Raw genomic sequence first — 18178 nt, forward strand, 5'->3', positions numbered from 1 at the left:
GCATTCCTTTATTATGCAAAATATTAAACAATAACATTTTTGTTTACTTCTGGTTTAATTGGTTAGGAGGAGGTGGATAGGTTTTTGAATTAAAGTTTTTAATAAATAGTTTGTTTTTTTATGGGTTTGCTACTAAAGCTCTGTCTTTACACTTTGTGACAAAAAAATGTGGTGTGTCCATATATGGACATTATGATATCGTATCTCTACCATTTGGGCATATTGCTACCATATTTGGGCACATCACACTTTGTTGGTCATGTAGACAGAGCTTAAGTTTGTTTATATTTAGACTTAAAAAATGAAGTGATTTTGGGTGACAAAGGGTGGACCTCGCGAAACTAGTGCTACTCCTCCCACTGGACCTGGCCCTGATCGCATGATCATGACATCATGGTCTCTGCAGGTTTATTTTTGACATGCTGTAGACATCACACAATACTAAAAAAAGATAACATTTAAAAAAAAACTTTATTAATAATTTTGTCCTCAAGAAAAAGTGATTTTACATGAGTCATTGGAACAACATTGATAATAATTAACATTAATTTTACTATCATTATCAACAATAATTACATAAAAATATTCTAAAAACTTAACAATAATATACAATACATAAGTATACACAGATGGAATATAACCGTACAGAACATATTACTTTAAAATGACAATTGTTATTTATTATACTGCAAAGTAGATTATTAATATATTATTAAATGATTTAATATTTTCTTTCTTATAACACATTAATATATAATACTAGGCATTCATACACAACTATCACATAATGTAATATGGCAGTATGCTCACTGTATACACATTCATACACAACTATCACATAATGTAATATGGCAGTATGCTCACTGCATACACATTCATACACAACTATCACATAATGTAATATGGCAGTATGCTCACTGTATACACATTCACACACAACTATCACATAATGTAATATGGCAGTATGCTCACTGTATACACATTCATACACAACTATCACATAATGTAATATGCCAGTATGCTCACTGCATACACATTCATACACAACTATCACATAATGTAATATGGCAGTATGCTCACTGCATACACATTCATACACAACTATCACATAATGTAATATGGCAGTATGCTCACTGTATACACATTCATACACAACTATCACATAATGTAATATGGCAGTATGCTCACTGTATACACATTCACACACAACTATCACATAATGTAATATGGCAGTATGCTCACTGTATACACATTCATACACAACTATCACATAATGTAATATGGCAGTATGCTCACTGTATACACATTCATACACAACTATCACATAATGTAATATGGCAGTATGCTCACTGCATACACATTCATACACAACTATCACATAATGTAATATGGCAGTATGCTCACTGTATACACATTCACACACAACTATCACATAATGTAATATGGCAGTATGCTCACTGTATACACATTCATACACAACTATCACATAATGTAATATGCCAGTATGCTCACTGTATACACATTCATACACAACTATCACATAATGTAATATGGCAGTATGCTCACTGCATACACATTCATACACAACTATCACATAATGTAATATGGCAGTATGCTCACTGTATACACATTCACACACAACTATCACATAATGTAATATGGCAGTATGCTCACTGCATACACATTCATACACAACTATCACAAAATGTAATATGGCAGTATGCTCACTGTATACACATTCACACACAACTATCACATAATGTAATATGGCAGTATGCTCACTGTATACACATTCACACACAACTATCACATAATGTAATATGGCAGTATGCTCACTGCATACACATTCATACACAACTATCACATAATGTAATATGGCAGTATGCTCACTGTATACACATTCATACACAACTATCACATAATGTAATATGGCAGTATGCTCACTGTATACACATTCACACACAACTATCACATAATGTAATATGGCAGTATGCTCACTGCATACACATTCATACATACACAACTATCACATAATGTAACATGGCAGTATGCTCACTGTATACACATTCATACACAACTATCACATAATGTAATATGGCAGTATGCTCACTGTATACACATTCACACACAACTATCACATAATGTAATATGGCAGTATGCTCACTGCATACACATTCATACACAACTATCACATAATGTAATATGGCAGTATGCTCACTGTATACACATTCACACACAACTATCACATAATGTAATATGGCAGTATGCTCACTGCATACACATTCATACACAACTATCACATAATGTAATATGGCAGTATGCTCACTGTATACACATTCACACACAACTATCACATAATGTAATATGGCAGTATGCTCACTGTATACACATTCATACACAACTATCACATAATGTAATATGTCAGTATGCTCACTGTATACACATTCACACACAACTATCACATAATGTAATATGGCAGTATGCTCACTGCATACACATTCATACACAACTATCACATAATGTAATATGGCAGTATGCTCACTGCATACACATTCATACACAACTATCACATAATGTAATATGGCAGTATGCTCACTGCATACACATTCATACACAACTATCACATAATGTAATATGGCAGTATGCTCACTGCATACACATCCATACACAACTATCACATAATGTAATATGGCAATATGCTCACTGTATACACATTCATACACAACTATCACATAATGTAATATGACAGTATGCTCACTGTATACACATTCATACACAACTATCACATAATGTAATATGGCAGTATGCTCACTACATACACATTCATACACAACTATCACATAATGTAATATGGCAGTATGCTCACTGCATACACATTCACACACAACTATCACATAATGTAATATGACAGTATGCTCACTGCATACACATTCATACACAACTATCACATAATGTAATATGGCAGTATGCTCACTGTATACACATTCATACACAACTTTCACATAATGTAATATGACAGTATGCTCACTGCATACACATTCATACACAACTATCACATAATGTAATATGGCAGTATGCTCACTGTATACACATTCATACACAACTATCACATAATGTAATATGATAGTATGCTCACTGCATACACATTCACACACAACTATCACATAATGTAATATGGCAGTATGCTCACTGTATACACATTCATACACAACTATCACATAATGTAATATGGCAGTATGCTCACTGTATACACATTCACACACAACTTTCACATAATGTAATATGGCAGTATGCTCACTGTATACACATTCACACACAACTATCACATAATGTAATATGGCAGTATGCTCACTGTATACACATTCACACACAACTATCACATAATGTAATATGGCAGTATGCTCACTGTATACACATTCACACACAACTATCACATAATGTAATATGGCAGTATGCTCACTGTATACACATTCATACACAACTATCACATAATGTAATATGGCAGTATTCTCACTGCATACACATTCACCCACAACTATCACATAATGTAATATGGCAGTATGCTCACTGCATACACATTCATACACAACTATCACATAATGTAATATGGCAGTATGCTCATTGTATACACATTCACACACAACTATCACATAATGTAATATGGCAGTATGCTCACTGTATACACATTCACACACAACTATCACATAATGTAATATGGCAGTATGCTTACTGTATACACATTCACACACAACTATCACATATTGTAATATGGCAGTATGCTCACTGTATACACATTCACACACAACTATCACATAATGTAATATGGCAGTATGCTCACTGTATACACATTCATACACAACTATCACATAATGTAATATGGCAGTATGCTCACTGCATACACATTCATACATAACTATCACATAATGTAATATGGCAGTATGCTCACTGCATACACATTCATACACAACTATCACATAATGTAATATGGCAGTATGCTCACTGCATACACATTCATACACAACTATCACATAATGTAATATGGCAGTATGCTCACTGTATACACATTCATACACAACTATCACATAATGAAATATGGCAGTATGCTCACTGTATACACATTCACACACAACTATCACATAATGTAATATGGCAGTATGCTCACTGCATACACATTCATACACAACTATCACATAATGTAATATGGCAGTATGCTCACTGTTTACACATTCATACACAACTATCACATAATGTAATATGACAGTATGCCCTCTGCATACACACTCATACACAACTATCACATAATGTAATATGGCAGTATGCTCACTGTATACACATTCATACACAACTATCACATACTGTAATATGGCAGTATGCTCACTGCATACACATTCATACACAACTATCACATAATGTAATATGGCAGTATACTCACTGTATACACATTCATACACAACTATCACATAATGTAATATGGCAGTATGCTCACTGCATACACATTCATACACAACTATCACATAATGTAATATTGCAGTATGCTCACTGCATACACATTCATACACACCTATCACATAATGTAATATTGCAGTATGCTCACTGTGTACACATTCACACACAACTATCACATAATGTAATATGGCAGTATGCTCACTGCATACACATTCATACACAACTATCACATAATGTAATATGGCAGTATGCTCACTGCATACACATTCTTACACAGCTATCACATAATGTAATATGACAGTATGCTCACTGTATACACATTCATACACAACTATCACATAATGTAATATGGCAGTATGCTCACTGCATACACATTCACATTTACTACAAATGAAATATATCAAGATATTATGAAATAGGCACTGGTTTAGGCCTACTTTTGGTTTTCTAAAGATACAAACAAGATCATATTTTGTGCAAATTAGTGTTTCATTGAAAAGTCAAGCATACAAGTCTAAATTGAACATATCATATCATTTAATCATATATTATTTATTTAATCATATATTTATATTTATTTAATCATATATTAGAAGGAAATAATTGTTTATAATAAGATTCATGTTTTAATGTAAAATAATTTAAAGAAAGAGAGAGTGCAGAACACAATAATAAATATCATTTCTGTCTGTTCTTAGCTAGTGTCCCACCAAGTCTTTACAATATTGAAATACTTACATTACAATAATCCCTAGGCCTAGTCTACTTACAAACTTCAACTTTAGCAATCGAATGACTGAATGAATGAAAAGAACATACCTCAAATATGTGCAGACTAGACAAGCCGAGTTGAGGCAGTCAGTAGTAGGCTAGTAAGTAGGCCTAGCACAGACAAACAAGGTATAAGTTCTAGACCTGTTTAGGCTAGACCTAGGCGAGGCCTATGCCTACACAGTTTTCAGCTAGGCTAGGCCTAGCAATAGGCCTAGTCTAGAGCCTAGCCTAGCCTACTTTCTAGGCCGCCTAGCCTAGATAGACTCATCATTTTTTAGACATTGTTGCCTATGTTGTAGCCTACCTACTCTAGTAATAATAATAGTGCTTGATGGACAATTTATACAGATTTTTGTTCTTTGTGGCTGCAGACATTCAGTCAGATCGGGAGTCAGATAGAACCAAATATTAAATGAACGAATTTGAAAATGAAAATCTCCTCTACTATACTAGCTGCTGCTAGCTGCTGCAGCTGTTTTGATTACGCGTATGATGTAGACACGCGCGCGACAAGGAAGATGAATATGGATGAATTTGATGATCGCGACCAAATATATAACTAAAACAAAATGTATTTCTTTAATAATAATAATGTAATATGGCAGTATTCTCACTGCATACACATTCACCCACAACTATCACATAATGTAATATGGCAGTATGCTCACTGCATACACATTCATACACAACTATCACATAATGTAATATGGCAGTATGCTCATTGTATACACATTCACACACAACTATCACATAATGTAATATGGCAGTATGCTCACTGTATACACATTCACACACAACTATCACATAATGTAATATGGCAGTATGCTTACTGTATACACATTCACACACAACTATCACATATTGTAATATGGCAGTATGCTCACTGTATACACATTCACACACAACTATCACATAATGTAATATGGCAGTATGCTCACTGTATACACATTCATACACAACTATCACATAATGTAATATGGCAGTATGCTCACTGCATACACATTCATACATAACTATCACATAATGTAATATGGCAGTATGCTCACTGCATACACATTCATACACAACTATCACATAATGTAATATGGCAGTATGCTCACTGCATACACATTCATACACAACTATCACATAATGTAATATGGCAGTATGCTCACTGTATACACATTCATACACAACTATCACATAATGAAATATGGCAGTATGCTCACTGTATACACATTCACACACAACTATCACATAATGTAATATGGCAGTATGCTCACTGCATACACATTCATACACAACTATCACATAATGTAATATGGCAGTATGCTCACTGTTTACACATTCATACACAACTATCACATAATGTAATATGACAGTATGCCCTCTGCATACACACTCATACACAACTATCACATAATGTAATATGGCAGTATGCTCACTGTATACACATTCATACACAACTATCACATACTGTAATATGGCAGTATGCTCACTGCATACACATTCATACACAACTATCACATAATGTAATATGGCAGTATACTCACTGTATACACATTCATACACAACTATCACATAATGTAATATGGCAGTATGCTCACTGCATACACATTCATACACAACTATCACATAATGTAATATTGCAGTATGCTCACTGCATACACATTCATACACACCTATCACATAATGTAATATTGCAGTATGCTCACTGTGTACACATTCACACACAACTATCACATAATGTAATATGGCAGTATGCTCACTGCATACACATTCATACACAACTATCACATAATGTAATATGGCAGTATGCTCACTGCATACACATTCTTACACAGCTATCACATAATGTAATATGACAGTATGCTCACTGTATACACATTCATACACAACTATCACATAATGTAATATGGCAGTATGCTCACTGCATACACATTCACATTTACTACAAATGAAATATATCAAGATATTATGAAATAGGCACTGGTTTAGGCCTACTTTTGGTTTTCTAAAGATACAAACAAGATCATATTTTGTGCAAATTAGTGTTTCATTGAAAAGTCAAGCATACAAGTCTAAATTGAACATATCATATCATTTAATCATATATTATTTATTTAATCATATATTTATATTTATTTAATCATATATTAGAAGGAAATAATTGTTTATAATAAGATTCATGTTTTAATGTAAAATAATTTAAAGAAAGAGAGAGTGCAGAACACAATAATAAATATCATTTCTGTCTGTTCTTAGCTAGTGTCCCACCAAGTCTTTACAATATTGAAATACTTACATTACAATAATCCCTAGGCCTAGTCTACTTACAAACTTCAACTTTAGCAATCGAATGACTGAATGAATGAAAAGAACATACCTCAAATATGTGCAGACTAGACAAGCCGAGTTGAGGCAGTCAGTAGTAGGCTAGTAAGTAGGCCTAGCACAGACAAACAAGGTATAAGTTCTAGACCTGTTTAGGCTAGACCTAGGCGAGGCCTATGCCTACACAGTTTTCAGCTAGGCTAGGCCTAGCAATAGGCCTAGTCTAGAGCCTAGCCTAGCCTACTTTCTAGGCCGCCTAGCCTAGATAGACTCATCATTTTTTAGACATTGTTGCCTATGTTGTAGCCTACCTACTCTAGTAATAATAATAGTGCTTGATGGACAATTTATACAGATTTTTGTTCTTTGTGGCTGCAGACATTCAGTCAGATCGGGAGTCAGATAGAACCAAATATTAAATGAACGAATTTGAAAATGAAAATCTCCTCTACTATACTAGCTGCTGCTAGCTGCTGCAGCTGTTTTGATTACGCGTATGATGTAGACACGCGCGCGACAAGGAAGATGAATATGGATGAATTTGATGATCGCGACCAAATATATAACTAAAACAAAATGTATTTCTTTAAAAACCACAATTATAATAACAAATTATTACTAAACAGTTTTTATAACATATCAATTAATTACATGCTATTTTTAGATTTACAGATACAATTCTATTTTGTAATTACAATATTGACACTTGTGTACTGCGACTTTTACAAATGCGCTCTTTATATGAATTGAGACGTAGTACACATTACATACTGTAGTTATTGGCGGATGATGATCGTGAATTTAATAATCGAAAGATATCTTTCTCTTCCAACACTCTTCAGTCAAGTAATTAATTACTTCACCTGATATATTGCAATCCCACATTTCAAGCACCTCCAGCTTAGGACACATAATGAGTAATGAAGACATTGAATTAACATCAATGTTGTGAAAGTTATTACGAGCGATATAGAGATGACGTAATGCTAATTGAACTTGTTTGAGAGAACATTATGTACACAAGTGATTGATGACGTCACCTGATAGATTGCAAAAACTCATGTGAAGCCACTTCAGCTTAGGACACATAATGAGAAATGAAGACAATGAATTAACATCAATGTTGTGAAAGTTATTACCAGAGATATCGAGATAACGTATTGCTAATTGAACTTGTTTGAGAGAACATTCTGTACCCAAGTGATTGATGACATCACCTGATAGATGGCAATGACTCATTTCAAGGTACGTCTGCTTAGGACACATAATGAGAAATGAAGACATTGAATTAACATCAATGTTGGGAAGGTTATTACCAGAGATATTCAGATAAACTAATGCTAATTGAACTTGTTTCAGAGAACATTCTGATACAAAGTCATGAAATACATCACGTGATAGATACTGATCAATAACAACACTTTTACATTTAGCTTCAATTCCTAGAATATGTGCAATAACTTTTCCCTTGCGTTTCAATGCCATCTTACTACAAAATGTATTCAAACTTTTATTCCCATTTGCATATTTCAACGGTTCTTTGTCATATGCCATGCAATAAAGTTGCATAATTAGAGGTATGAAATGCTTATTACATTGCACACCTGGACTAATGTGGTCAATAAACATTGTTATGGAGGTAGATATATTGTCCAAATGTGTCTTTATTTCTAAATCTTGAATTTGATCATTTAATTCATTTACCACAGCATCTTTATGTTGTTCTTTAACAAACATTAAATTACTCGGCAGAGAACGATATGTCGACAAACTATTTGTAACCCAGTGCTTTAAAAATGCATTAGCGTTAGCACCAAGGAAACCAATTGCAAACTTTCTCCCCATCTTTAAATGCTCACTTTCTCTTATTACTTTCCATTCATTATCATCCAATGGTGTAAGTATTCGTCTTACATCTTCTGTTGTGCATTCATTCTCGATACCATCACTTTCACATAATTTGCACAAATAGAATCCTACCAATGACTCTACTATCAACTTGTGAGGAGGCATGAAAATCCTTTCAAAGCTAGATTTTGAAATTGGTGCTTCTTCGTAAACAAACCCAAGATTTACGGCCATGTCAATCATATCTCTTGTGGAATGTGCATCATTCAAATCTGTCATGTTTATTGAAAGTTGATTCTTTTTTAAGCTTTTATACATACACTTCCCTAATAAAATCATAGCATTTACATAATTCGCTGGGATGTCTTCAAATTCAGAAATGTTGGCGAATTGTTTTTGTTTGTTAAACTGATTTAAAATACTACGGAAAAGTTGTTTGAAAAGATCAGCACTGTCACTAGGAAGACTTTGATTGTTTTCCCATAACATACACATTGAAAGAAGTAACATAGGGTTTTTGCACATTGAATATGCTTCTGGATGTTTTCGATAATAATACCTAGTGTCAATACCTAATTCCCTTTTAAGCGACTCTCCCAATTGCGGTTGTCCAAAATAATTAAAATATTTCTCAATATACTCATATATGCTCTCTTGATTAAATCCCTTAACTCTCACATGAACGTTACACTCTTTTTTAAATTCATCTATGTTTTCTTGTCGTGAAGTAAGTATCACAGTACTTTCTTTAAGGTTGGTTTTATTGAAAAGACTTAATACACTTTGATTATTAAATCTCAACTCATCTAATCCGTCTAGTAGCAACACAACTTTATCGTCATGTTTCTTTATGAATTTCTGAATTAACCGTGGATCTTTTGGGAGATCTGTGTCTAAATTGAAATCTTTCATATCCAGTTGCTTTACAATTAGATCAAATATATTGTCATCTTTTTGCAAATCTCTAACACATAAGAAAAATACAATTTTACCTTCAAAGACATTATTAGATTGACTAGGTGTAGCCCATGTGTATGATAAATGTCTTAATATGGTAGTTTTACCAATACCTCCCTCTCCTTCAATAAGAGCTCTACATCCAGGTGTGGAGCTGATTACATCTACCACCTCTTCTAATGTTGTTGGTTTGCTTCCTTTATTGTTTTCACGTTCTTTGAGTAGTTCCATATCGGTAAACATCTGTGAAACGTCAACTTTGTATCGATCATTCATTGTTGCAGGTGTAAATCTACTGGCCTGTCTGCACTTGTTCTTTTGAATTTTAATCAGATATGTTTGCATCTTTTCTAAAAACAAAGTAAATTATTCAATAGAAAGAATCTTATACTTAATTATATTTTATTAAGCATTTTATATATTAGTATTATTATTGTTGATATTAATTCATCTTAATTATTTATTTAAATATAGGCCTATAATTTATTTTAGTAGGCCTAAATAATATTGGTTTGGTTGTTCTTTTTACAGGCCTAGATAATGTCATCCTAGCTATAAATAAAATTGAAAGTTGTTATTATAGCAATTTGAAATTATTTTACCTAAAGTTATTGAAGATTGTTATCAGTCATACCAAACTCTCAATATCGTATTTTTTTTGTGTAAATCAATAGGGTTTTAGAGGGCGACAAATACATATTTTTTTCTATCAGGCCGGTAGACCAGCATATTTCAGATTAAAATCAAACTAACTCCGTCAGAAAACGATATAAGTATGTAAGTTTTATTTTTGTAAATTTCTTAATTTTGCTGTCATAAAAAATTGTTCATATCCGATTATACGATTGTTGGAATGAGGTGTATACAAGATTAACTGTTCTAATCCTGATTTTAATTACATTTTTCATGTTTTTTGTTCTTTTATAATTATAAGCCTTGTTTAGGACAAAATTCACAACAAGAAATATTCTACTGCATAAAAAGCGTCTTTTTATACGATACTAATAATAACTAACCTGTTTCTGACTCAACCTTATTTTGCGTTCCTTGTTCTTCGTTACTAGTAGTCGACACTTCTACTGTTTAATAAATAAATAAGTGTATTAATCATTATTATCAAACCGACCTTATTACTTTACAATTATTCTACCGCATAATAAACTTCTTTATAGAAGAAAACTTATACAGTTTAAAGTTATTAACAAACATGCTTCTGGTTTAAACTCTTTTTGCGTTCCTTGTTCTGTTTTACTAGTGTTCGGCACATTTACTGTTTAATGATAAATAAGAATAGATAAATAGTTTAATTAATTCAAAATAATTATAAATTTAATAATATAGAAATACAATTATAATAAAAAGAAATACAGTTTTCATTTCAGAAATATTTCCATTTAAGTAGTCAAGTTATATTGCAATTAAGGTCTTTTTTCACAAAAAAAATCCTTTTTAGTAACGCAATTGTATATAGAGGGCGACAAACACAATTTTAAATCAATCAGAAGAAGAAAACTTCAATTTCTGTACTGACATGATCGGAAATGACGTCAAACTCTTTTTTTTATAAACCTAAAGAGACTATAACAAAATAAATCAAGACTAAATATGCATTAAAATCCGAGATTAGAGATACATTTTACAGAGAGCATAAATTCAGATACTTTCCTCCCATTGAATTGTAATATTTGTTAATCTGCACTCACCAGTGTCTGATTTAACTTCTTGTTGCGTTCCTTTGTTGAACCTACCACTGGTCGGTGGCACTTCCTCTGTGTAATAAAAAGAACGGGAGAAATATGAATTTACAATAATTTTAGGGATTCATTAAAGCATAAATATCTAACTAAGAAATAACAAAAACCTAAACCAATCGAGTTAAATTCAAATAATGGCCAAAATAGATAGCCACATATTAGACAAATCAATGTGATGTGATTATTCTAATTGATCTTTTCTTTTATATTGTTGTTTTCCCCGTAAATTTTGATTTTGGAGTCAAAGTTTTCTAGCTTTATAATCTTTTATTTCTACAAATATGTTGAATTAGATTAGGAATGATGAATGTAATGTATTTGTGGTTGATTTGGCTTCAATAATAATCATCTCTATATTATATTGTTCAAATAATTGAAAACATGCCTCTGGAAAGTTATTGGTTCCATGGAACCTCCATCTTTTATCGGTTTTCTCAATCTTCATATTAATTTATTTACAATTAAGTAAGTATAAAAAATGATGATAACGTTGTATCTTAATGAGTAATTATTAAGCTATTGTCGTCTAATAAAGGTGTTAATAACACTACCAAATATTGACTGGGAAACAATCACAATTATACAATATGTCGTTGGTTACTTGTTTGGTTTACACTAACGTAACGCAATAATGTAGACGCAACGCAAGCGAATAGACCAATGATAAGCGACAGTTCGAATAATGCATCGCTTGTGATTGGTCAATTCACGACGTTGCTTAATATTTAATGTATATCTCTAGGACTCGTAACAGTACGGTAACTAATCTGTTTCTGATTTAACTTCTTTTCGTGTTCCTTCATTACTACTGGTCGTCGGCACTTCCACTTTATAAATATATAATTAACAGAAAACAATCTAAATTAATATTAGGAGCGCAATTCAGCATAGAATTAATTTATATATAAATACTATTTCCATTATAATTATACACATTACTAACAAAATGAAATCATTTTGTTAGTGTACGTCTATACATAATTGGTAACTATAAACCTGTTTCTGACTTCATATCTGTTCTCATTCTCTTGTTACTACTATGCACTTTCTCTTATAAATAAAAACAAATCTAATGGCTTTTACCTAGTGAATGAAATGATTATTTCTAGATATTGTTTATTTTCAAAATAATACGTTTGTAATGTTATTCAAATTGAATTGTATTATGTTATGGTTAATGTATATACTGTAAATACAATACCTGATTCTGACTCAGATCCGTTCGTCTGCCTCTTCTTCCTTCCTGTCATTTTGGATCCGCCGCTGTTATCCTCTGCTTGTATTCCTTGTTCGTTGTTAGGCCTAAAACTGGTGGTTGGCAATTCTTCTGTTTAAAATAACAAACTGAATTTACAATATGGTATCCATCTTGTGAACAACCAATGATTAGAGTATCAATCCAGCTAATATACAACATTACGTATTAATTAGGTTTTTAGAGAGGGCGACAAATAAAATATGCTCAACAGAAGGCAGTAAAATAAAAAAAAATCACAAATCTGTAATAGATGTTTAGTCAGCGATCTTTCAGATTAAATACAAAACCGTATATCAAATTTATTCGACTAAACGCCTCCCTTTGAATACACGCCTCTCTCAAATAAACGCCCCATTAAAACATCATTTTGTATGTAGGCCTACAAAGTAGAATTTATTGACTTTCATGATCTCTACAATTTAGCAAACATATTAATTATATTGATACAATTGTTAATTTTGTTACAATAACGGATTTTGTTTGATAATTCGTTCCTGTTACATACCTTGTGTCAGGCATTTCATCGTTGATGCCAGTCCAATTTTGTTAAGAATGTTAATAAACTCTTCTTTTCTTTCTTCACAAACTATTTGTCTTTGTTCCAAGTCTATAATCATACTCCAAGAGTCTTCATAATTCTTTAAAGGATTGTTGAAGAGTGCATCAATTTTCTTAACAGCAGCCTTTCTTAGTTCGTTTCCAAAATCTGCAATCCAGTGTCGATATGGGGTGAAATTTATAATTTGTATTTCTTGAACTTCAAAGATAGATTGTTGGAAAACTTTGATAGCTCCAAACGTTTGTGTTACTTTTATCGTTTCATAAAGTAACTCCAGATTGCCTGGGCTTAAACGTCCTGTTTTCCTCAATGCATGCAGTAGATCTATCGTTGTGTTGGCTTTGTCTATGTCTGCTACTGAAATTAAATCGTGGTATAAAACCTTCAGCTGTCTGACCAGGTTGTTTTTATCATACCATTCTGAAAAGTTCACCAAGTCCACATTAAAATCTATTTCTAAAAAAATAAAAAGTGGGAAAAAGAAAAGATTAGAAAAAACATTTTAAAATTGTTTTCGATGCAATATAAAAACACCATTTTTTGTTTATTACCTGTTCCCATTTTGTCAATTCAGTTTTCTATCTTTATTTCTGAAAAACAGAATTGCTGTATTTAAGATAAATGCTGTGCATCCGTTTTTCAAATTGAAGACCTTCTTTAAACAAGAAATATTTCTTACAAAAAACGCTGCTCGCTTATTGACTTATTCACTTTAGTTCATTTTATTGCTAAGGTCAAGTCGGGGGTCACTTCATCACGCCTAGATACATGGACTGTTTTGATAATAATTCAATGATTTATCTGACACCAAATTACAGTATTATATAACATCATGGGACTCATAAATACGAGAAATGCTTTGGGATTTGTCATTCAACCGTTAGACTCTTTTCCCAGACGTTTTTGGGTCTAGCAGGTGGGACCTATAAATTATGGTGGAGTTTACATTTTCGCAAAAATGTCAGTCCCTCAGTACTAAATCTGCTGCTGCTTTATATCGGATTACGTCATCTCTTGTGACGTATCGGGCTAAAGCAGCAGCGTGAAAAATGTTTAAAATTAAACAATAGGACTAATGTAAATAAATAATTTTGTTTGACAGATCCAGTAAAGAATTTACTCACATTCTTTAGCTTTCGCCATCTTGGCTGATGGCTTGATCACAAGTGATCCGGTCCACTGCTACTTCTGGAAATCTGATGTTATTGTTTCTATATTACGTCATACTTTTTCGTAGCAATGATGTGTATACGTGATATGATATATTGCTGAACGTTTCCTCTTGTTTATTTCTTGAGATCCCATTAATAGGAGTGTCCCCTGAATATAGGTGCCTAAAGGAGGTGAATACTTTTAACTACTGTAAATACAGTACGTCTATTAAGAGGACACCCACTTCATTAGATCTAGTTAATAATAATAATTCAAACCTAAAATTATTTCAAAAGATCACAGAGGAGAAAAGACCACGGTCACCTGGATTACCACGTGACACGATGTTGGAATCGTAAAAGGACAGTTTATCACAATTAAAATGTTTGTTCTGTTCTCGTGTTGTTTGTGCCGAAATTAGCAAAACAATTATATCTTTCTTTCTTTCTTTCTTCTATCTTTCTTTCTGAAAAAAAATGATGTAAATTCAACATAGCTGATAAAATATGGCGATTAGCACATTTAACATTGGTGGTATGGACAAAGGATATTCATGTGCATGGCCTGATGTCTCAATAAAGTACATACAATTTTAACTCTTTTCCCCAATTTATTCACCTTCACCCATGCTATAAATCACGTAGTGATGGCCCTCATTTCTACCGGCTCAAATCTGTTCTCCTTCACCTCTCAACTGGCCCTGTCCTTGTCCTGCGGCGTGATTTGACTGTTTTTCTTACATGATGATTTGATGTTTTGATGATCATGACTGGACGATATAAAGGTATTATTAGGTAGGGCATTATATTAAAGGATATGATTACATGATTCTGTTCTGATAACTCCGTCTCTTCTCGTATAATTGCTTAGGCCTATATATTGTACAATGTATACAAGTTTCTAAACGGAAGTGCGTTCGAATCCATGTTCTTACAAAAAAAAATATATATATATATATATATCTATATCAAAAGGACATTTAGACACATTAATTTACTGAAAATGACTATATATATGTAAGGATGTGGACGACAACACAAAAGGAAAAACACGCCTTTTCTCACTTTTACCACGGTCCTGTGGTGTATTTGGTTTTAATTTGTTTTTAGCATAACAATAGAGATCAGTATGGTCCTGAAAACCACAAAATAAATACAATGAGAAACAAAAGTAAATAATATTCTAAAATACAAGCCAATTCTTAGTAACGACCTCAACTTAACAGGCGACTCTAATAAAAAGGATTCTCTCTGAGGACTGCGACTATTACATCAAACGGCACGTCTACCTAAACAGCCTCTGTATACTTTGTTAGAGTATACAAATACCTAATTAATTACCTACACAATTGCATCATAAGTGCCTGAATATTACTATTATATTACTAGAATAAATGCATGTTGGAATTTACTCACACTATTTGAATACTAAACTTAGTCTATTCATTGAATCAAGGAGTTATAATCTTAGGTTTGTGTAAAATATATAAACAATAACAAATCCATGGGCGCAGCCATTTTGTATGATAAATAGAGGGCGCACTACATGACGATCTATCACGAGCATGGTAGCCTCGTGTGTACAAATTAATCAAGTGTGAACTGTAGGATGAACTATTTTATACAAACTGTTAACTAGAAACTATCTTCTATAAACTAAACATTACTAAATCTATCTAAACATATTTTGTTAATACAAAGAAGGTTTATCACAAAAGTATATATTATAACATTATATGGCATAAAATCCTAGTTCAAAGATTGTAACACAATACTATTCAATAGGCTTCCTAACTGCACATTCCATGAGTCAAGGTTAACCCAAAACAAATGTCTAGGCCTATGAATGCAATCATCTTAAAATACAACATTACTGTTTCTTAAACATAACAGAATCTTATAAATGTATAACAAAGTAATATATGTATAAAGTAGAGTAATTACCTTTTAATCAGATGTATTGTCCCTTTGACTAATTCCAACAAAAAATTTTTTTTTAATTTCGAAAAAAAGTGGGTCATTTTGAAGTATCATAATAGTTATTAACTTTCACCAACAATTAGTCAAAAAAATAATAATTTAACCGAAATACAGATGTTTTTTTGTTCAAAAAATAACTTTGACTTCCAGTCAAAGTTTTCAATCAAAACATATCCCATAATGCAATGCGCTTGTTGGCTACTCTGTATGCATAATCATAAAACTTCCTCGCGACCTGTGTGAAAACACCTTCTCAACCGTGATGAGTTGTAAACAATCCTAATTAGCATCATGCATAATGCATACTCATGGTTTGAAATCTTTGTTTACTTTCGCTTGCGACGATTTCTCAGACGAAATGTAATCTAATTAATTTACCTGTTAATTACGTAAACTGTTGGTTTTGGCTCGAATTTTCGACTTAAAGTGAATAACTTTAATATTACTTTAATATGGCCAATTTAAAATTAGAATATTTTTTTTTTCATTTTTTGTGTTTCAAGGGACAATACATCTTTAAGTAAGAGACAAAACTATCTGCTTCCTTGACCGGTTCATGAATACAAAAGAAAGCAAATCATTTGAAAAAGACTGTTACAATTATAGGGGGCAGCAACACCTATAGGGGGCAGTATTTAATTATCACATGATTAGATTAATCCCCACATATATGCCAATGGTTCAAAATAATTTCTGGTTGATTTCAATTTAGGATGTATAGATTATTTTGTAAAAGTTGGGGTTGGGTGAGGGAAAGATTGATAATTTGTTATACGTAACGTACGATGAGAGTCAATACATTACAATATACGCCATGAGAACGGAGGCCAGACACAACATTGAATTGGTGGCTCGTATATGAGTGGCAATAAGCATTGTAGTGATCAACAATGGACATTTGAGCTCATTTTAAGATGAGTAAATTACAATTGCATATTTGGCCTATATATATTTCCAAGGAAAACGAAACTCTTCGCACACAAGAAAACAAATGTAGCCCGTGTAAGTATTGCACTCACAGCGCACCATGTTTGATGAGTTGATGTGTTACAATACACATGAGCTATCAATATATGTTGTACTGTAGGCCTATAGTGTGTACTAAAGCATAGACTGAGAGATAGGGACATATACAACA

General features: G+C 32.5%; 1 protein-coding gene across 1 annotated transcript; it reads right to left on the reverse strand.

Moving 5' to 3' along the window:
- Positions 1–8544: 8544 nt before the first annotated feature.
- On the reverse strand, positions 8545–14416 carry LOC140043538 (uncharacterized). The gene is made up of 5 exons (XM_072088063.1): positions 13856–14416; positions 13294–13419; positions 12042–12107; positions 11355–11417; positions 8545–10688 (listed from the first exon to the last, which is right to left on the reverse strand). Exons 1-5 carry the CDS (start codon positions 13965–13967, stop codon positions 8545–8547), a joined length of 2511 nt encoding a protein of 836 aa, XP_071944164.1. The 5' UTR covers positions 13968–14416.
- Positions 14417–18178: the final 3762 nt, after the last annotated feature.

The sequence above is a fragment of the Antedon mediterranea genome, chromosome 3, assembly GCF_964355755.1.
Source record: "Antedon mediterranea chromosome 3, ecAntMedi1.1, whole genome shotgun sequence".
NCBI classification, from domain to species: domain Eukaryota; kingdom Metazoa; phylum Echinodermata; class Crinoidea; order Comatulida; family Antedonidae; genus Antedon; species Antedon mediterranea.